General features: G+C 38.1%; 1 protein-coding gene across 1 annotated transcript in view; it reads left to right on the top strand.

Annotated features, from left to right (window-relative positions):
* LOC110464805 (probable arginine--tRNA ligase, mitochondrial) overlaps positions 1–22,690 on the top strand; it is a 35,544-nt gene extending 12,854 nt beyond the window's left edge. The window contains exons 11-19 of the mRNA XM_021520243.1: positions 670–765; positions 1,935–1,995; positions 3,992–4,068; positions 5,051–5,184; positions 5,534–5,714; positions 8,477–8,578; positions 14,623–14,697; positions 21,106–21,169; positions 22,395–22,690. Coding sequence (XP_021375918.1) covers positions 670–765; positions 1,935–1,995; positions 3,992–4,068; positions 5,051–5,184; positions 5,534–5,714; positions 8,477–8,578; positions 14,623–14,697; positions 21,106–21,169; positions 22,395–22,481 — 877 coding nt within the window. The 3' untranslated portion in view covers positions 22,482–22,690. The remainder of the gene's footprint in view (positions 1–669; positions 766–1,934; positions 1,996–3,991; positions 4,069–5,050; positions 5,185–5,533; positions 5,715–8,476; positions 8,579–14,622; positions 14,698–21,105; positions 21,170–22,394) is intronic.
* Positions 22,691–23,848: the final 1,158 nt, after the last annotated feature.

Genomic DNA, 23,848 nt, shown 5'->3' with positions numbered 1-23,848 from the left:
CACAGGGGTCAACAATGTCAAAAACATCAAACAACTTCTTCTGAATAATCGAAAGGTATGGAATCATAATATTTGGCTGGTAGCTTCTTGGCATGGAGCCTGACAAATTCTGCAAATGAGAATTACATCAAGCGACTTCTTCTGAAGAACTGAAAGGTTTAGAATCTAAAATATTGGCTGGTAGCTTCTTGGGATGGAGCCGGACAATGTTTGAGAATAAAAATAACCTTGACCTACTTTCAATGTCACAGGGGTCATATATGTAAAACACTTCAAACAACTTGTTCTGAAGAATTGAAAGGCATAGAATCATAATATTTGGCTGGTAGCTTCTTGCTATTAAGTTTGTTCAATTTAATGTCCTTGTTTGAATTTCAAGGTCATAGGGGTCAAAATGTTTTCTTTCGAATGACTTTTAGTGAAGACACAATACTTTGTCTGTAGCTTTATTTTAGTCAACTTTAAGGTTACAAATGTGGTATTAATACCAGGTGAGCGATGCAGGCCCATTGGGCCTCTTGTCTTAATTCATAACAACATCTACAGAAAATCGGAACAAACCTATGTTTAGGATGCTTCATTTTGGAATATTGTTTTTGAACTTTATATTTAGTCTTTAATATGTTGTGCTCACATTGTGTACGTTGACTTACAATATTGATGTTTCAGTGATACAGGGGTCGGCTACATGAAGTTGAAACCTGAAGGACTGGTTAAGGAAGCAGTACTCGTTAGAAGTAATGGAACCTCCTTATATCTTACCAGGTATATAGTGTACAGCCTCTAAAGTGGTGACCTTGTGTTTGTTTTTCTCAGGCACAAATGTGGATAGGAGCATCAAGTGTTGGTCTTTTTTGTCTGTGGATCTGTCCTGTTGTAACATAGAAAGTTGTCATCCCTTTTCAAAAAGGTCAGGAAGGGGATATAGCACTCGTTTTGCACATTAGGAAGTCAGAAAGTGGATATTGTGTTCTATTCAAATTTCAAATCATGGTCATGTATCGGAATACTTTGAATAAGTTTGTGTTTTAGCAGTCCAAGGTCAAGGTCACTTACTATTTATAGATTTTCTTTTTCATTGCTCTAGCAACTTTATTCCTGCATTTTTTTTTTATCAAACTTTATATATATATGTTATGCATGAGAATACCTTGAACTAGTTTGTGTTTCAGGGTGCCAAGGTCAAGTTAAGGTTGCCATTTCTATTTATAGAAAATATTTGTCATTGCTCTATTGAATTCATGGATTTTTCTGTTAAATATAAAATCTTGAACAACACACAAGGGGATTTGTACCTTTTGCGATGTCTTGTTTAATAAGTGATACAAATCTTTTTAGAGGTTGAAGGTCAAATGTCAAAGTCATAAGGTCACTCACTCCCACATAAAGACTAATTGTGAAGACTTTAGAGGGTGAGTTTTCAGTTTAAGGTTACAATTTCTCTTGATTAAAAATTTAGTTTTTCTCAAGAGTAATAGGTGGAATGTTGCTCACAATCTTTGATCACCAAGACATATATAAGGAGGAATTTTACTTTCTTCAGAAGTTGATGTTTAAAGGTCAATGTAACTTGGTAACTTTATTTCTATAGATCAATTCGTTCCTGAGCAATACGTGAAATGTCCTCAAATTTTCCAAAAGGATTCACCTTGTACATTGTAATAAAATCATAATGACATCCAAATCTTATAAACACTTTAACTCAGATAATGTTCTATGAAAGAAATCAATTTCCAATGCAAATCTGAAATGTAAGGCAACAATTAATGTTATGACAATTTGACAATTGATATTTTAAAATACTTTGCAGAAGCTAGATAATCAAGATGTCACTAAACTAAAGCCTGTTTGAGATAAGACCAATATTACCCAACATTAATATTGGCATGGTGAGCTTTTATATGTACTTACAAAATTTGTGTTGTGAATTTCAGAGATGTTGCTGCAGCATTTGACAGACACAAGCGGTATCAATTTGATAGATGTTACTATGTCGTAAGTTCCGATATCAATTCGATAGATGTTATTATGTCGTAAGTACCGATATCAATTTGATAGATGTTACTATGTCGTAAGTACCGATATCAATTTGATAGATGCTATTATGTCGTAAGTACCGATATCAATTTGATAGATGTTATTATGTCGTAAGTACCGATATCAATTTGATAGATGTTATTATGTCGTAAGTACCAATATCAATTTGATAGATGTTATTATGTCGTAAGTACCGATATCAATTTGATAGATGTTACTATGTCGTAAGTACCGATATCAATTTGATGGATGCTCAAACTGAGATTCTGTGCTCAAGCCCAATGTCAAGTTCCAGCGATAAAATAATAAAAATCCATTTTTTCCTCAATGATTTGGAAGAATTTTAGACAGACTAAAAGCTGAATACCGTTTTCAATATTTACACTTGACGTTTGGCTGTGTCACACGATTTAGTGAGTTGCAAGAAAGTTCGTTTGAGCACAGAATCCTTGCTTGGGCATGAGAATGGTTTCATGAATACTGGACCAGGTCACAATAGAGGTTGAGAAGATCAGAGGGTTTCTAACAGTTGATAGGTCCAAACAAAATCTATCTATGTCAGTCTCATGTTGATGGCTTTACGATGATCGAGATACAATATTACATACACTCCAACAGTGTTAGAGGTTTACACGGCAAGAAACTTTTGAAAGGCGCCGCATCGCAATCGGCAAAATCATATCCGAAAGAAAAAAGGCCGACCAGTTTATACCCTGATATTTTGCGCTATATTAGAGGACACCTATTATTATATTAGAGGGCACATATTATTATATTAGAGGGCACATATTATTATATTAGAGGACACATATTATTATATTAGAGGACACATATTATTATATTAGAGGACACCTATTATTATAATAGAGGACACATATTATTATATGGGAGGACACATTATTATTATATTAGAGGACACATATTATTATATTAGAGGACACCTATTATTATATGAGAGGACACATATTATTATTTTAGAGGACACCTATTATTATATTAGAGGACACATATTATATTAGAGGACACATATTATTATATTAGAGGACACCTATTATTATATTAGAGGACACCTATTATTATATTAGAGGACACATATTATTATATTAGAGGACACATATTATTCCTACACCCTCATTGGGTGGATCAGAATCATGTGGAGGTCGGTTAATTGTGATATGGACTCGGTGTTACTATGTTTTAGAAACAGCAGGTTAATATTCACTTATGGCGTCATTTCAATTGTGACGTCTCAATCCTCTGACACATGCAGTACTATTGTACTTTTGTACTTTTCTCATTAGTTTTCAACATTCCATCTGCTTTAATGATTAAATTTTAATTTAGCATCTAACATAACAATTTTAGATTTTTATTTCAGTGAAAATGCCACATTTTGTGGTTATATGAACCTGAAAAAGTGATATTGACCTTGACTTTGTATTAATCAATATTCCTTTCTCAGGTCAATATAACCACATATTTGCCTCAACAACAGCCGTTAAATAATAAATATTGATAAAGGAAAGCTCTCCAAACAAAAATATGACATCACCTATAAAAATATGTCATAGCTAGGCTACCTTGAACAGTATTCAATCATTAAGTCATCTTCTTGCTCAAACTCAAATTCTGTGCTGAAGCCTACTTCCTTGTTCCATTTTTAATCATTCAAATTTTACTTTCTTTTTCAATAATTTGGAGTAATTTTTAAGAGACTTAAAGTGGAAAACTGTTTTTATTGTCTAGACTTTACTTTTTGAATGTGTCACATGATTTTAGCAAGTTACAAGAAACCTGTTTAAGGAAGCTAGTTTGAGAGCAGAATTTGTGGGAATGTAAGGTCACTGAGCTTTGCAAATCTTTGTAAAACTGAAGAAGGCCACAGTGATGGTCATTCTGCTATTTTATGAACAGGTATCTAAAACCTGAGAAATTGTATATGTTCCATGTTTAGGTGGAGCAGGGACAATATCTCCATTTTAAACAGCTCGGTAGGATCCTCAAGGAGCTGGATGTGGAATGGGCCAAAAGGTGAACACTCACATTAAATCTTATCCTACCTCAGATAGGCACAGGGAACAGAAAAACTTAAAATGTGAATTCTACAGGTACTGGGTTTGTTTCCAAATTTTATCTTGTATACAAAAAAAAATCTTACTTCTAGGTGATCAAGTGTCCAGGCCTTTCCCTCACATACAATATTTGTTGCACTTTTTCTGGCCTCATTATTTTATAGGAAGCATTTCATGGTACCTATGTGCGTCTTGTCTTGTCCCGTTCTGCTGTGCCGTTTACCATCCTGTCGTGTCCCATCTCCATTTGATGTTATCACTCTACCAGCTTCGTTTCTGAAAAGATTTGGATAAATTCACTTTTACAAATTTCAATCATACAACATCCTCAATACTCCAGGGGTTATGCTCACTTACGCTCTTTGCCAGGGGTTACACTCACTTACGCTCTCTGCCAGAGGTAACGCTCACTTACGCTGCAGATAGCGTAAGTGGGTGAAACCCCTGGCGTATTGAGGATGGTATGTTCAAATACCTACATTCCCCCCCCCCCCCTTTTTCAGTGTGCCAAGGCTTTTTTCAATGTGCCAAGGTCAAGACCATAGCCACTTGCTGTCTATCTTCATATTTTTTCAAACTTTATTCAAAGATGAGTTAACAGTTTATCTGGAACAAGTTTGTATTTCAGGATACAAAGATAAAGTCGACTTATAAAGATAGGTCATGTTGCTATTTATAGAGAGTTATTAACGGTTTCAGTGCCAACTCTCTAGTGACATTAGATGCCCCCATCGTTATATAGTCACCTCCCCATATAAGAACTCCTTCAATGAGTGTGTATTTCAGTGCTCCAGGGTCAAGGTTACTGTTACTATTTAAAAAGATTAGTCAAAAGTTTTCACTGATCTAGCTTTACATGTAATAAGAACATCTCCTGGACAAGGTAACATAAATTGATACCGAGTAGTTAATTCATTAACTGTGTGTTGTGTTACTTGTAGGTATGGGGATTCTCTTCATGTAGCATTTGGAAGAATCGGACACATGAGTACCAGGAGAGGCAATCACATACTGTTACTCTTGTTCCTTGACGACCTAAAGCAGGTGGTCCTGTCGGCTATGGACAGGTCTGAAAGTTAGTACTGCAATTCCTTATGAGTAAGGGTCTTCCAAACAAAAACAAATTGTGAACTTGTGTTCACTTAAATGTATTTCAGCGAAGATTGGATCTGGTTCAGATGGTGTAAATATTTATTTCATTTAATTTTTTTTCCCATTTTTATCTCGCTTGAGATTTTCAACTCATTAAGAAATGAGCTAGAAGCAAATAATATTGTGTAAATTGTAAAGGCATTATATTTCATTAGATAAGATAATGCTCATCAAGTCACAAAAATGGCACGTCCATCTTGACCAAATTCAGTGAGAAGGATGGTTTTTATGTCACAGGCATTATAACTTGTATACCATGCTTTTGCTCGCAGCAACAAGAGTAGAAGGGGAAGAGAAGGATCGAGCTGCAGAAGTCATTGCCCTGACTACACTAGTGTTTTGGGATCTAAGGAAAGTAAAGAAAAGAGACTACACTTTTGACTGGACTAAATTGATCCAGCAAGGTACACATGATGGCAGTATGATGCACTACTGTCATTCACGGCTATGCAGGTACATGAAACATCGAACATACAAATTCACGAAATTCATGTGCCTATTTTTCAGTGATGATTGCTAAAATCATTTGTTTTGCAGCATAGAAATTTTCATTCAACTTTGCAAAAAGAGATAACAAATTCTTATAGGTCACAAAAATTTATTCAGACACAATTGCACAAGAAACAAAAAGCTCAATCATGGAGATGAGTTATGTATAGAAGTTAAGTTTTCAGGTCACCCGAAGTCTCATATGATATATCACAAGACATTTCTAGTAGACGGAGCATCGAGACTATTCAGAGAACATCTCAGAACCTTTTTTCTTTGCAACTCTATCAAAGATCCCTGTACCGCTGGTGACAACATTATAGAGAGTTCCACTATGGTGTTTTCATGCTAACAGTTGCCTCCCCAAATTTTCTTTATGCCAATTAAGTGACTTCCCTCGATTAACCTCCCTTAACTGCGTTCCTTTTAGTAATGCTGAGAGAAAGGTTTCAAATACATACCTAAAGTTGTGACAGCTATTTGGAAATTCTTGCCACACGTTCACTCCCCAAAATATAATCCCTATATAAAGCTTTCTAAATATATAAATTATTCTCTCTATGATTGAGAGATTACTTGAGTGATCTATTGTTGAAACACTTCCTGAGGGATCATCTATCTTTAAAAGACTGCATGAGTGGTCATCTCTCATTGAGAGACTACTTGAGTGGTCATCTCTCATTGAGAGATTTCTTGAGTGGTCATCTCTCATTCAGAGACTTCTTGAGTGATCATCTCTCATTGAGAGACTACTTGAGTGGTCATCTCTTATTGAGAAACTTCTTGAGTGGTCATCTCTCATTGAGAGGCTACTTGAGTGGTCATCTCTCATTGAGAGACTACTTGAGTGGTCTATCATTGAAACACTTCCTGAGGAATCACATATCATTAAATGATTGCCTCAGTGGTCATATCTCATTGGGAGACTGAGGAATCTCCTATCATTAAGGGACTACCTGAGTGAATTGAGTGGCTACCTGAATGATCACCTATAATTGAGTGGCTTCCTGAATGGTCACCTATAATTGAGAGACTACTTGAGTGTTCACCTATAATTGAGAGACTACTTGAGTGTTCACCTATAATTGAGAGACTACCTGTGTGGTCACCTATAATTGAGTGGCTACCTGAATGGTCACCTATACTTGAGAGACTACCTGAGTGATCACCTATAATTGAGAGGCCCCCTGAGTGGTCACCTATAATTTACAGACTACCTGAGCGGCCACCTATACTTGAGAGCCTACCTTAGAGGTCACCTATAATTGAGAGTCTACTTGAGTGGTCACCTATAATTTACAGACTACCTGAGCGGCCACCTATACTTGAGAGGCTAACTGAGTGGTCACCTATACTTTAGTATTGTTGAAACACTTCCTGAGGGATCATCTATCATTAAAAGACTGCATGAGTGGTCATCTCTCATTGAGAGACTACTTGAGTGGTCACCTATAATTGTGAGACTACCTGAGTGGTCACTTATAATTGAGAGACTACCTGTGTGGTCACCTATAATTGAGATGCCTCCTGATTGGTCACCTATAATTGAGAGATTACCTAAGTGGTCACCTATAATTGAGTGGCTACCTGAATGATCACCTATAATTGAAATACTACCTGAGAGGTCACCTATACTTGAGAGGCTACTGAGTGGTCACCTATAATGGAGAGACTACCTGAGTGGTCACTTATAATTGAGAGACTACCTAAGTGGTCACCTATATTTGAGAGACTACCTGAGTGATCACCTATAATTGAGAGGCCCCCTGAGTGGTCACCTATAATGGAGAGACTACCTGAGTGGTCCCCTAAAATTGAGAGGCTACCTAAGTGGTCACCTATAATTGAGTGGCTTCCTGAATGATCACCTATAATTGAAATACTACCTGAGAGGTCACCTATACTTGAGAGCCTACCTTAGAGGTCACCTATAATTGAGAGATTACCTAAGTGGTCACCTATAATTGATAGGCTACCTGAGTGGTCGCCTATACTTGAAAGACTACCTTAGTGGTCACCTATAATTGAGTGGCTACCTGAATGGTCACCTATAATTGAGAAGCCACCTGAGTGGTCACCTATATTTGAGAGACTACCTGAGTGATCACCTATAATTGAGAGGCTCCCTGAGTGGTCGCCTATCCTTGAGAGACTACCTGCGTGGTCACCTATAATTGAGTGGCTACCTGAATGGTCACCTATAATTGAAAGACTACATGAGTGGTCACCTATAATTTACAGACTACCTGAGCGGCCACCTATACTTGAGAGCCTACCTTAGAGGTCACCTATAATTGAGAGGCCACCTGAGGGGTCACCTATAATTGAGAGGCTACCTGAGGGGTCACCTATACTTTAGAGGCTACCTGAGGGGTCACCTATAATTGAGAGCCTACCTGAATGGTCACCTATAATTGAGATGCCTCCTGATTGGTCACCTATAATTTATAGGCCACCTGAGTTGTCACCTATAATTGAGAGATTACCTAAGTGGTCACCTATAATTGAGTGGCTACCTGAATGGTCACCTATAATTTAGAGGCTACCTGAGTGGTCTCCTATATTTGAGAGGCTACCTGAGTGGTCACCTATACTTGAGAGGCTACCTGAGTGGTCACCTATACTTTAGAGGCTACCTGAGTGGTCACCTGTTATTGGGTGGCTACCTTTAGTTTTTACCTGTCATCAGAGAATACCTGTCACTATGTTAGTTATTTTTATTTCAGTCTTCTGTCAATATACTACCAACCTGAAATGGATGAGGGTGACATTGATCTTAGCCTACTGCCCGAAGACACCGCCACCAAACTTATAAGTAAGATGATTGAGTAAGTGAATTTTTATCTCTAATATGTTCTTCCCTGCTATATCAGACCCCTGTAATTTGTATGTGTAAACCTACCAGGTACAAACTAATATGATAAAAAATTGTATATTTAATCCTGAAGTCTCAGACCCCAGTAGTTTGTAACACTGCTGTCTCGGACCCCAATAGTTTGTATGTATAATTCTGCTGTCTGAGATCCCAGTAGTTTGTATGTATATGTATAATTCTTGTCTCAGACCCCAATTGTTTGTATGTATAATTCTGCTGTCTCAGACCTCAATAGTTTGTATGTATAATTCTGCTGTCTCAGACCCCAATTGTTTGAATGTATAATTCTGCTGTCTCAGACCCCAATTGTTTGTATGTATAATTCTGCTGTCTCAGACCTCAATAGTTTGTATGTATAATTCTGCTGTCTCAGACCCCAATTGTTTGTATGTATAATTCTGCTGTCTCAGACCTCAATAGTTTGTATGTATAATTCTGCTGTCTCAGACCCCAATTGTTTGTATGTATAATTCTGCTGTCTCAGACCCCAATAGTTTGTATGTATAATTCTGCTGTCTCAGACCCCAATTGTTTGTATGTATAATTCTGCTGTCTCAGACCTCAATAGTTTGTATGTATAATTCTGCTGTCTCAGACCCCAATTGTTTGTATGTATAATTCTGCTGTCTCAGACCCCAATTGTTTGTATGTATAATTCTGCTGTCTCAGACCCCAATAGTTTGTATGTATAATTCTGCTGTCTCAGACCCCAATTGTTTGTATGTATAATTCTGCTGTCTCAGACCTCAATAGTTTGTATGTATAATTCTGCTGTCTCAGACCCCAATTGTTTGTATGTATAATTCTGCTGTCTCAGACCCCAATTGTTTGTATGTATAATTCTGCTGTCTCAGACCCCAATAGTTTGTATGTATAATTCTGCTGTCTCAGACCCCAATTGTTTGTATGTATAATTCTGCTGTCTCAGACCCCAATAGTTTGTATGTATAATTCTGCTGTCTCAGACCCCAATTGTTTGTATGTATAATTCTGCTGTCACAGACCCCAATTGTTTGTATGTATATTTTTGCTGTCTAAGACCCCATTTGATTATATGTATAATTCTTCTGTCTCAGACCCCAATTGTTTGTATGTATAATTCTGCTGTCTCGGACCCCAATAGTTTGTATGTATAATTCTGCTGTCTGAGATCCCAGTAGTTTGTATGTACATGTATAATTCTTGTCTCAGACCCCAATTGTTTGTATGTATAATTCTGCTGTCTCAGACCTCAATAGTTTGTAATTATAATTCTGCTGTCTCAGACCCTAATTGTTTGTATGTATAATTCTGCTGTCTCAGACCCCAATAGTTTGTATGTATAATTCAGCTGTCTCAGACCTCAATAGTTTATATGTATAATTCTACTGTCTCAGACCCCATTAGTTTATATGTATAATTCTACTGTCTCAGACCCCAATAGTTTGTATGTATAATTCTGCTGTCTCAGACCCCAATTGTTTGTATGTATAATTCTGCTGTCTCAGACCTCAATAGTTTGTATGTATAATTCTGCTGTCTCAGACCCCAATTGTTTGTATGTATAATTCTGCTGTCTCAGACCCCAATTGTTTGTATGTATATTTTTGCTGTCTAAGACCCCATTTGTTTATATGTATAATTCTTCTGTCTCAGACCCCAATTGTTTGTATGTATAATTCTGCTGTCTCGGACCCCAATAGTTTGTATGTATAATTCTGCTGTCTGAGATCCCAGTAGTTTGTATGTACATGTATAATTTGTCTCAGACCTCAATAGTTTGTATGTATAATTCTGCTGTCTCAGACCCTAATTGTTTGTATGTATAATTCTGCTGCTTCAGACCCCAATTGTTTGTATGTATAATTCTGCTGTCTCAGACCTCAAAAGTTTGTATGTATAATTCTGCTGTCTAAGACACCAATTGTTTGTATGTATAATTCTGCTGTCTCAGATCCCAATTGTTTGTATGTATAATTCTGCTGTGTCAAACCCCAGTAGTTTGTGTGTATAATTCAGCTGTCTCAGACCCCAAAAGTTTATATGTATTATTCTACTGTCTCAGACCCCAATAGTTTGTATGTATAATTCTTCTGTCTCAGACCCCACACAGTTTATATGTATAACTCTGCTGTCTCAGACCCCAGTAGTTTGAATGTATAATTCTTCTGTGTCAAACCCCAGTAGTTTGTGTGTATCCCAGTAGTTTGTGTGTATAATTATGCTGTGTCAGACCCCAATAGTTTATATGTATAATTCTACTGTCTCAGACCCCAATAGTTTACATGTATAATTCTTCTGTCTCAGACCCCACACAGTTTATATGTATAACTCTTCTGTCTCAGACCCCAATTGTTTGTATGTATAATTCTGCTGTGTCAAACCCCAGTAGTTTGTGTGTATAATTCAGCTGTCTCAGACCCCAAAAGTTTAAATGTATAATTCTACTGTCTCAGACCTCAATAGTTAATATGTCAAATTCTTCTGTCTCAGACCCCAGTAGTTTGTGTGTATAATTCTGCTGTGTCAGACCCCAATAGTTTATATGTATAATTCTACTGTCTCAGACCCCATTAGCTTATATGTATAATTCTGCTGTGTCTGACCCCTATAGTTTGTGTGTATAATTCTGCTGTCTCAGACCCCAGTAGTTTGTGTGTATAATTCTGCTGTGTCAAACCCCAGTAGTTTGTGTGTATACTTCTGCTGTCTCAGTCCCCATTAGCTTATATGTATAATTCTGCTGTCTCAGACCCCATTAGTTTATATGTATAATTCTACTGTCTCAGACCCCATTTGTTTATATGTATAATTCTGCTGTCTCAGACCCCATTAGTTTATATGTATAATTCTACTGTCTCAGACCCCAATAGTTTGTGTGTATAATTCAGCTGTCTCAGACCCCAATAGTTTATACGTATAATTCTACTGTCTCAGACCCCAATTGTTTGTATGTATAATTCTTCTGTCTCATACCTCAATAGTTTGTATGTATAATTCTGCTGTCTCAGACCCCAATTGTTTGAATGTATATTTTTGCTGTCTAAGACCCCATTTGTTTATATGTATAATTCTTCTGTCTCAGACCCCAATTGTGTGTATGTATAATTCTGCTGTCTCGGACCCCAATAGTTTGTATGTATAATTCTGCTGTCTGAGATCCCAGTAGTTTGTATGTACATGTATAATTCTTGTCTCAGACCCCAATTGTTTGTATGTATAATTCTGCTGTCTCAGACCCCAATTGTTTGAATGTATATTTTTGCTGTCTAAGACCCCATTTGTTTATATGTATAATTCTTCCGGCTCAGACCCCAATTGTGTGTATGTATAATTCTGCTGTCTCAGACCCCAATTGTTTGAATGTATATTTTTGCTGTCTAAGCCCCCATTTGTTTATATGTATAATTCTTCTGTCTCAGACCCCAATAGTTTGTGTGTATAATTCAGCTGTCTCAGACCCCAATAGTTTATACGTATAATTCTACTGTCTCAGACCCCAATTGTTTGTATGTATAATTCTTCTGTCTCAGACCCCACAAAGTTTATATGTATAACTCTGCTGTCTCAGACCCCAGTAGTTTGAATGTATGATTCTGCTGTGTCAAACCCCAGTAGTTTGTGTGTATAATTCTGCTGTGTCAGACCCCAATAGTTTATATGTATAATTCTACTGTCTCAGACCCCAATAGTTTATATGTATAATTCTGCTGTCTCAGACCCCAGTAGTTTGAATGTATAATTCTGCTGTGTCAAACCCCAGTAGTTTGTGTGTATAATTCTGCTGTGTCAGACCCCAATAGTTTATATGTATAATTCTACTGTCTCAGACCCCAATAGTTTATATGTATAATTCTGCTGTCTCAGACCCCAGTAGTTTGAATGTATAATTCTGCTGTGTCAAACCCCAGTAGTTTGTGTGTATAATTCTGCTGTGTCAGACCCCAATAGTTTATATGTATAATTCTACTGTCTCAGACCCCAATAGTTTGTATGTATAATTCTGCTGTCTCAGACCCCACAAAGTTTATATGTATAACTCGGCTGTCTCAGACCCCAGTAGTTTGAATGTATAATTCTGCTGTGTCAAACCCCAGTAGTTTGTGTGTATAATTCTGCTGTGTCAGACCCCAATAGTTTATATGTATAATTCTACTGTCTCAGACCCCAATAGTTTACATGTATAATTCTGCTGTCTCAGACCCCAATAGTTTGTATGTATAATTCTGCTGTGTCAGACCCTCATAGTTTGTATGTATAATTCTGCTGTGTCAAACCCCAATAGTTTATATGTATAATTCTACTGTCTCAGACCCCAGTAGTTTGTATGCAAATTTTTCTGTGTTAAACCCCAATAGTTTGTTTGTATAATTCTGCTTCCCAATAGTTATTAGGTCATCTGAGCTTTGCTCAAGTGACCTATTCCGATCACTTTCCGCCCGTCGTGGTGCGTCGTGCGTAAACTTTTTACATTTTCAACTTCTTCCCAAGAACCAGCGGATGGAATTTTTCAAACTCGATCAGAATCATGCTTGGTAGATGAAGCTGCAAAATTGTAAAATTGGGATTCCTGCCCTAACCCCTGGGGCCAGGGTAGGGCCCCAAAGGGAAAATTAACCAATATTTCAAAAAATTTCTTCTCCAGACTCAGAGGTACTACAGTCATCTTTTCTGCATGGATGGAAAGATCATTAGGGGCTTTATTGAAATTTACAATTTCAGGACCCCGATCTATCCGTTTTCCCTTGAGGAGGGGGTAAAGTTTACTATAGTTTATATAGGGAATCAACATTTTTGGGTATATTTTGACAATTTTCTGTAAGGAATTATTCTTACTTGGGGAGAATTATTCTTGGATGAAGATGGTTTTAAATTGTAAAATTGGGATTCCTACCCCAACCCCTTGGGCCAAGGTGGGGCCCCAAAGGGAAAATTAACCAATATTTCAAAAATCTTCTTTTCCTGACTCAGAGGTACTACAGTCGTTTTCTCTGCATGGATGGAAAGATAATCAGGGGCTATATTTAAATTGTTTATTTCAGGACCCCCGGGCCATCCCTTCTCCCTTGGGGAGGGGGTGAAGTTTACTATAGTTTATCTAGGGAAATAACACTTTTGTGTATATTTTGACAATTTTCTGTAGGAAATTATTCTTACTTGGTGAGAATTATCCTTGGAGGAAGATGGTTTTAATTTGTAAAATTGGGATTCCTACCCCAACCTTAGGGGCCAGAGCGAGCCCCAATGGAAAAATTTACCACTATTTCAAAAATCTTCTTCTCCAGACTCAGAGATACTACTGTCAATTTCAGTGCATGGATAGAAAGATCATCAGGAGCTTTATTGAAATTGTTAATTTCAGGACCCCCGAGCTATCCCTTCTCCCTTGGGGAGGGGGTAAAGTTAACTAGTTTATATAGGGAAATAACACTTTTGGATATATTTTATCCATTTTTAGCAGAAAATTATTCAAACTTGGTCAGAATTATCTTTGGTGGATGAGGATATTACATCGTTGGAATTCTTGCCCCATCCCAAAGTTCCAGGGCGGGGCCCCAAAGGGAACATTTACCAATATTTTAAAATTCTTATCCTTTGATGACATGACAAGTATTGTATTTCACTTAGTTTACATGCTCATTTCCACATCACATCTAAATAATAAAATAAAGCTACCAGTACCTATGATATAACTCAGGTGACTGCTAAGGCCCCTTGGGCCTCTTGTATGTACAATTCTTCTGTCTCAGACCAATTAAATGATCGATGACAATGCATTTATGATTTAAGTTAATCTACACATGTTTTCACAGTGGTAATCATCTAATATTCATTAGATAATTGATAATGTAAAAGACTTAAAAAAACCCAAAATAAAATATGTGATATGCTTTAACACTGCTGAATAATGAAGCTTCTATCCCAGAATACAAAGATGCAATTTAATTTTTTGGTTAGCAGAAACCAGAAAATGGTGCATGTCACTTTATTCATGGCAACAATTGTTTAATTTTACAGGTATGAAGCTATAGTGGAGTCAGCTGTGGAAAACCAGGAGCCACATGAGATCGCTTTCTTCTTAAAAACATTCAGGTATCATAATACTTTTTTTTTTGTATCATTCTCAAAGGTTGATTTTGATGTAAATATTTCTGTGTGATATTTATATATGAAGCAATATTTTGCATTTTTGACACATATCAAAATCCCATCGCAAGCCGTACAAGCGTCATGGAATTTCTTTGTGTAAATACAGGACAGGTTTACACTTTTCTTGATGTGTACTGTAAATACACAGGGATACAACTACATGTAACCTGTAAATCAGATGGTTTTGTGATGGGTGGCAGTCATACAACTAAACTGTTACTCCTGATGACAGTCGTACCACTTAGCTGTTACTCCTGATGGCAGTCATACAACTAAACTGTTACTCCTGATGGCAGTCATTACACTTACCTGTTACTCCTGATGGCAGTCGTACCACTTAGCTGTTACTCCTGATGACAGTCGTACCACTTGGCTGTTACTCCTGATGACAGTCGTACCACTTAGTTGTTACTCCTGATGACAGTCATACCACTAAGCTGTTACTCCTGATGACAGTCACACCACTAACCTGTAGGCATAGGTGTCAGCCTCTAAAACCTCCAAAAAGGGAGATCTCCCTCATTTCACATTTCTAATGAGGGAGAAAGTGCATGAAATGCAACTGAAACTGGTTTGCTCAATTGATCTTTCCCATTTTATGTAACAAAATAACTCCCAAAAGGCATTCATTTGATTCAGACACACCTGTTATGGTCATTACATACACCCTGCAGTAACTAGGAGATCATTTGACCACAGGATGTAGATTCTGAGTTTGTGTGAGTTTGGACTTGAATGAGAGAGTTTCGAGGGAGATTGGTAAATTTTGGTAAAACTGAGGGAGTCTCCCTCCTAATCAGGGAGGGTTGACAGCTTTGTGGAGGTTGCCATATAATAGCAACGCTCTGCAAACACTTTTTTTGTGGTTGTTAAAATTTTGATGGGCTGTATTATAGTATGGGGAGTGTCTGTGTTCCTGTCCCTCCACACTTCGGTTTCGTCAGCATGGTTTCATGAAATATAACTGAATTAAGGCTAATAAACAAAGACTTTAACTCATTCACCCCTGAAATTTTCTAATGAACTATTCCAACCTTTGAATTGGGAGGGTTCAAATGTGTCTTTAGGGATGAATAAGTTAAAAGAATCGGCTAATTAATTGTTCAAATAAGACACTAGAACGTGACAGTTTACACTAGAATGTGAAAGTTTACACTAGAATGTGACAGCTTACACTAGAAGATGACAGTTTACACTAGAAGGTGACAGTTTACACTAGAATGTGAGTTTACACTAGAAGGTGACAGCTTACACTAGAAGATGACAGTTTACACTAGAAGGTGACAGTTTACACTAGAATGTGAGTTTACACTAGAATGTGACAATTTACACTAGAATGTGACAGTTTATACTAGAAGATGACAGTTTACACTAGAAGGTGACAGTCTACACTAGAATTTGAGTTTACACTAGAAGATGACAGTTTACACTAGAAGGTGACAGTTTACACTAGAATGTGAGTTTACACTAGAAGGTGACAGCTTACACTAGAAGATGACAGTTTACACTAGAATGTTACAGTTTACACTAGAATGTGACAATTTACACTAGAATGTGACAGTTTATATTAGAAGATGACAGTTTACACTAGAAGGTGACAGTCTACACTAGAATGTGAGTTTACACTAGAAGGTGACAGTTTACACTAGAATGTGAGTTTACACTAAAAGGTGACAGTTTACACTAGAAGGTGACAATTTACATTAGAATGTGACAGTTTACACTGGAAAGTGACAGTTTACACTAGAATGTGACAATTTACACTAGAAAGTGACAGTTTACACTAGAATGTTACAGTTTACACTAGAATGTTACAGTTTAAACTAGAATGTTACAGTTTACACTAGAAGGTGACAATTTACACTAGAAGGTGACAATTTACACTAGAATGTGACAATTTACACTAGAATGTGACAATTTACATAAGAAGGTGATAGTTTACACTAGAAGGTAACAGTTTACATTAGAACGTGGCAGTTTACACTAGAAGGTGACAGTTTACACTAGAATGTAACAATTTACACGAAGGTGACAGTTTACACGAAGGTGACAGTTTACACTAGAATGTTACAGTTTACACTAGAAGGTGGCAATTTACACTTGAATGTGACAGTTTACACTAGAATGTGACAATTTACAATAGAATGTGACAGTTTACATTAGAATGTGACAATTTACACAAGAAGGTGATAGTTTACACAGAATGTGACAATTTACACAAGAAGGTGATTGGTTACACTAGAAGGTGACAGTTTACACTAGAAGGTGACTGTTTACACTAGAAAGTGACATTTTACACTAGAATGTAACAGTTTACACGAAGGTGACAGTTTACACTAGAATGTTACAGTTTACACTAGAATGTTACAGTTTACACTAGAATGTTACAGTTTACACTAGAAGATGATAGTTTACACTAGAATGTTACAGTTTACACTAGAATGTGACAGTTTTAGAGACTGAACTGTTTGGTCAACTCATTCACGAAATCAAGTTTTCAGGAATATCTTCATTGAGTTTGTAAAACAAAACTCATGTACACAAGTATACTCATTGGAATAAAGGGCTTTTCCTGTCTCCTGTCTAACAAGGACGTCCAGCCCTGTTCTACAGATATAGCACAGTTTATATAATTATTGTACAACTAGAAGACAAGTGACAAAAAGGAGACAAGGAGAAGGCAACCTGAAATAAAACAATACTACGTCTGACAATACATTCCATTTAAATATGCATTTGAATTTTACAGGATGAATTACCTACAGACGTTTATAGAGACTATTACATGTAGTTCTATGGTTTAATTTTAGTTCAGCCCCCTTAACATTACTTTCACACTAACTCTGACCCTATTCACTGACAAGTTATACGAACATGGCCATTTTGAATGTACTCCCGAGCATATCATCATGAAATATTTCAAATACAGTAAAAGTTTTAATCTGCAGTGTATTTGATAATTGTTAATAGCTATTGATAATATTTTATCCTGAAAATGTGATTAGAATACTCTGTGGCTGTGAAGCTCACAGGAGGACTTGCCTTACTCTGTGGCTGTGAAGCGCACAGGAAGACTTGCCTTACTCTGTGGCTGTGAAGCTCACAGAAGGACTTGCCTTACTCTGTGGCTGTGAAGCTCCCAGGAACACTTGCCTTACTCTGTGGCTGTGAAGCTCACAGAAGGACTTGCCTTACTCTGTGGCTGTGAAGCTCATAGGATGACTTTGCTTACTCTGTGGCTGTGAAGCTCATAGGATGACTTGTCTTACTCTGTGGCTGTGAAGCTCATAGGAGGACTTGCCTTACTCTGTGGCTGTGAAGCTCATAGGATGACTTGTCTTACTCTGTGGCTGTGAAGCTCATAGGATGACTTGCCTTGCTCTGTGGCTGTGAAGCTCATAGGAGGACTTGCCTTACTCTGCGGCTGTGAAGCTCACAGGAGGACTTGCCTTTCTCTGTGGCTGTAAAGGTCATAGGCGGCCTTGCCTTACTCTGTGGCTGTGAAACGCATAGGAGGACTTGCCTTACTTTGTGGCTGTGAAGCTCATAGGAGGCCTTGCCTTACTCTGTTGCTGTGAAGCTCACAGGAGGACCTGCCTTACTCTGTGGCTGTGAAGCTAATAGGAGGACTTGCCTTACTCTGGCTGTGAAGCTCACAGGAGGTCTTGCCTTACTCTGCGGCTGTGAAGCTCATAGGAGGATTTGCCTTACTCTGGCTGTGAAGCTCACAGGAGGACCTGCCTTACTCTGTGGCTGTGAAACGCATAGGAGGACTTGCCTTACTCTGGCTGTGAAGCTCACAGGAGAACTTGCCTTACTCTGTGGCTGGGAAGCTCACAGGATGACTTGCCTTACTCTGTGGCTGTAAAGGTCATAGGCGGCCTTGCCTTACTCTGTGGCTGTGGAGCTCACAGGAGGACTTGCCTTTCTCTGTGGCTGTGAAGCTCACCGGAGGCCTTGCCTTACTCTGTGGCTGTAAAGGTCATAGGAGGGCTTGCCTTACTCTGTTGCTGTGAAGCTCACAGGAGGACTCGCCTTACTCTGTGGCTGTGAAACGCATAGGAGGACTTGCCTTACTTTGTGGCTGTGAAGCTCATAGGAGGCCTTGCCTTACTCTGTTGCTGTGAAGCTCACAGGATGACTTGCCTTGCTCTGTGGCCGTGAAGCTCATAGGAGGACTTGCCTTTCTCTGTGGCTGTGAAACTCATAGGAGGACTTGCCTTATTCTGTGGCTGTGAAGCTCATAGGCTGACTTGCCTTGCTCTGTGGCCGTGAAGCTCATAGGAGGACTTGCCTTGCTCTGTGGTTGTGAAGCTCATAGGAGGACTTGCCTTGCTCTGTGGTTGTGAAGCTCATAGGAGGACTTGCCTTACTTTGTGGCTGTGAAGCTCATAGGCTGACTTGCCTTGCTCTGTGGCTGGGAAGCTCATAGGAGGACTTGCCTTTCTCTGTGGCTGTGAAGCTCACATGATGACTTGCCTTACTCTGTGGCTGTAAAGCTCATAGGAGGTCTTGCCTTACTCTGCGGCTGTGAAGCTCATAGGAGGATTTGCCTTACTCTGGCTGTGAAGCTCACAGGAGAACTTGCCTTACTCTGTGGCTGTAAAGGTCATAGGCGGCCTTGCCTTACTCTGTGGCTGTGCAGCTCACAGGAGGACTTGCCTTACTCTGGCTGTGAAGCTCACAGGAGGCCTTGCCTTACTCGGGGGCTGTGAAGCTCACAGGAGGACCTGCCTTACTCTGTGGCTGTGAAGCTCACAGGATGACTTGCCTTACTCTGTGGCTGTGAAGCTCGTAGGAGGCCTTGCCTTACTCTGTGGCTGTGAAGCTCACAGGACTTACCTTACTCTGTGGATGTGAAGCTCATAGGAGGACTTGCCTTACTCTGTGGCTGTGAAGCTCACAGTAGAACTTGCCTTACTCTGTGGCTGTAAAGGTCATAGGAGGTCTTGCCTTACTCTGTGGCTGTGAAGCTCACAGAAGAACTTGCCTTACTCTGTGGCTGTGAAACTCATAGGAGGACTTGCCTTACTCTGTGGCTGTGAAACTCACAGAAGGCCTTGCCTTACTCTGTGGCTGTGAAGCTCGTAGGAGGCCTTGCCTTACTCTGCGGCTGTGAAGCTCGTAGGAGGACCTGCCTTACTCTGTGGCTGTGAAGCTCACACGATGACTTGCCTTACTCTGTGGCTGTGAAGCTCGTAGGAGGCCTTGCCTTACTCTGTGGCTGTGAAGCCCGTAGGAGGACCTGCCTTACTCTGTGGCTGTGAAGCTCACACGATGACTTGCCTTACTCTGTGGCTGTGAATCTCATAGGAGGACTTGCCTTACTCTGTGGCCGTGAAGCTCACAGGAGGACTTGCCTTACTCAGTGGCTGTGAAGCTCATAGGAGGACTTGCCATACTCTGTGGCTGTGAAGCTCACAGGAGGACTTGCCTTACTCTGTGGCTGTGAAGCTCACATGATGACTTGCCTTACTCTGTGGCTGTGAAGCTCGTAGGAGGCCTTGCCTTACTCTGTGGCTGTGAAGCTCGTAGGAGGACCTGCCTTACTCTGTGGCTGTGAAGCTCACAGGAGGACTTGCCTTACTCTGTGGCTGTGAAGCTCATAGGAGGGATAAGAAGCTTTATATGCATCTGATCCCTACGAGGATAACGTGTAGACTGGTGTTTAGATACGTGTGGGTTGTTCGGCTGAGGCTCCCATGTGCGTATAGAATAATGCAGGGTCAAAGTGTTTTTCACTGCCAATACATGTAGTACCTCTCATCTCTCACACGTCATAATAGCAATCTGATATAATACAGGTACATTACACTCACCATGACAGATATATATGCAAGACCACACACTTGTGTTTTTCTAACGAATCAGAAAGCTCTCATTTATTGCGAGGACGAATATTTACGTCCACGCAATAAATGAGTGCTTTCTGATTTGTTAGCAAAACACATGTGTGTGGTCTTGCTTTTATCACATACCTTCCGTATTTGGTAGAGATCGATACAAAGATTTTATGAACTTTGATATTTTTTGCAAATACCGGGAATTTTTCAGTTCGCCATGACAAGGGGATTCCCATAAAAAGTAGTTCCGGCTAGTGGGTAAATACAACATTCCGTATTGCACATGTGCAATACAGGTTGTATTTCATGGTCTGAAAATTGCTTGTATAACTATATCTAGATTCAACAGGTATGTGATAAATACATAGACACACACACACAGCACAATAATTGACATAAAATAACAGATGAACATACATTAATTATAAGCCGACTAAACAAGTTTGACTACCATGACACACAAATATGTGATTCGCATCGTTTTCTTGAATTAACTTTTTTTTTGCAGAAATCTAATCAACTCTGCAATGGTGACACTGCAGGTAAAAGATGAAGATCCAGAGGTTGCCAAGGTAACTAACCTGATTAAATAACGTAGAATGACAATAATATTCATGTAAACTTATCCTCAACGACTTTCTCTAGATACCAGGGGTTATGCTCACTTACATTCTTTGCACTCCTGGAATATGTCGTGACAAAATCAAAGGCACACTGTTAGCTATTTGCTGTTACGCTGCTGCGAGATTCTTTTGATGTATATCAAAGGATAAAACTAGTAATCTACTTGTATCATCCACTAGATGGACACCTCAACAATAGATAAATATTTAACAGAGAAAATCTTGTATGTTCTTGAAACTTGTCATTAATAAAGATATAGATTTACATATTTTTTACCATTTCACCCATAAAATCTTGGAAATCATCAAATTGAAAAAACCTTTTATATTCATTACAATGAAGATATACAAAATGTCATATCTTCACATGTGATGATATAAGGTCCTGTATTAATTTCATATTGACCAATCAGAATATTGTTTTCTATTTGCTGTATTCAAAGCTGTATATTTTCAATCACAGCAGCAAATGAAGCCGCATTATAATTTATAGTTGTTTTTGTAAAATCTTGCAAGTTAATTACATAGATAACATAATTGGGAAAAAAATTGTAACCATGCAACTTGTACCAGATAATAGCTAAAAATGGTAAAATTACATCAAATACCTCATTCAAAATAGCAATTACTGATGTAGTCTTGTTGTCAACGAGTCATAAGAATAAGTTGCCATATCTGTTGCTTCCAAATCCAGCATTTTATTGATGCAGTAATATTTTTGAATATTGAAAACAGAAGTATGAGGAAAGATGCTGAAGCTGGAAAAAAGCTGACATGACGATTTATGCTGTGACGATCTAGATAAATTGGAACATGGAATAGAATCTCTTGAAGTAGCAATTTTAATAGGCAGATATAAAGTATATCTATTTCTCGAAACAGATATTAGTGATTTATAATTTAGTGAGTATTAGAGTTATTTTCACTGGACGAATCATTGTGTCGGTGTATTTTCCTGCTTCAGATTTTTTTTATGCTCCAGTTTTCCCGATATATTCTAATCTCTTTGTCGTTGATCGCACACACACACACTCACAAACACAGTATCATTGGTTAATGGTGTGTTCAGTGTTCAAGGAGTTGAAAATTTGACAACCTCATATTGTCAACACTGTCAGAATTGCTTCCTTGCTCCATATCTATACAAACTTAATTTCTGGTCTCTTGATTTCAGGCAAGACTACAGCTGTTCAAGTGTTGTAAAACTGTGATGGCAAATGGAATGCAGTTACTTGGAATTACCCCTCTGGAGAAAATGTGAACCAAAGTTACACCAGTGATCAATTATAAATATTTATCAATTATTGGAGCACAAACTTTCAGCATGTTATGCCCTAAAGACTTACTTGTGCTGTTGACTTCCTCCTCAGGGTTTTGACTTATATTTTACAGTGTGTGAGATGATGAAATGTTAAATTGAGTGAGTGAAAGTAAAGCTTGAAATATGTGTCAGTAAATTATAAAACATGCTGTGATTTCTTCTTGTCTTTAAACTTGGTAATTTGATGGGGTTTTTTCAGCTGTGACATAACAAGTAAATCCTGATATAATCACAGACAATACAAGGAAAAGAAGCATCTAATTGAAAATTGTTTGTAGATGCTGAATGCCAAACAAAGTGACCATTTAACTGCAACCTCTGTCCATTTTGTCCATTTTAGATTTATTAGTTCAATGGTCAAAAAAGTGAAAAATCAATGCCTTAAATGTTCCAAAACAAATCTAGAATACATCAAAATGGAAAGGTGTCTATATAACACTCTATAAGATTCATAAAATTTAAAGCATATGGCTACAACACATGATTTATACTTTAACTAGTATCTCATGTTAACCTTGCCAAAGTAAATTCCAAAGCTACGGCAAACCTTGGGAAGTGATAGTCCACCGGCAGAGTCAACTACCTTGTATGAAATACACTAGAATTACAAACAAAAGACAGCTACATTAAAATCCTTTCCGCTGGAGAAGAGAACACTAAACCATTGAATATTTAAAACAACTGGGAACTAAAGTGGTGAAGAAAGCGTTCCAAAATTTTAGAATTCCTTCCTTGTTTTATTTGGTTTTGGAGTTGTCCCAGAAATTGCAAGAAACAAATCAATTGAACCAATTGTAAATTACTATTTTTTTCTAGTTGTTAATTTTTTGTGCAAAAAATGTGAGACATTGAAATTTAGCTGGTCGACTACTCAGGTTTTAAGAAGGAACCTATCAATATTTGGGTTTATAAAGCCTATTGACTTTGGGGTCAAAGTTCAAAGTAATTAAACCATCATTTAACAAGAGTACTTTGTGGATGGATCAATGCATTCCCATCATAATCCATGCCGTATTCATTTGGATGTTCAGTAATGTTCAGTGACCAAAGGTGCAACATGGAATCTTCTGTGGCTGGACAGACAGATGAAAAGAACAAAGGGCTCTGTGTGTACTGTGAAGGTAGTCTACTTCTATTTCTACCAGATAATGGCCTACCTCAATTGATTGAAGACTTTTTCATATATGGTTGTGGCATGAAAAGGAAAGGAACAGAATTTAATCTTGAAGGAGGAGATTGCTGATTTGAAAGAGAATAGGGTGTCTGCTGATGATATTTCAGGTGGAAGTGTGTTCCTATCAATGTTT

The sequence above is a fragment of the Mizuhopecten yessoensis genome, unplaced genomic scaffold (genome assembly GCF_002113885.1).
Source record: "Mizuhopecten yessoensis strain PY_sf001 unplaced genomic scaffold, ASM211388v2 scaffold11033, whole genome shotgun sequence".
Classification (NCBI taxonomy): domain Eukaryota; kingdom Metazoa; phylum Mollusca; class Bivalvia; order Pectinida; family Pectinidae; genus Mizuhopecten; species Mizuhopecten yessoensis.
The sequence above is the reverse complement of the archived record's forward strand: the minus strand, read 5'-3'. Positions and strand labels throughout refer to the sequence as shown.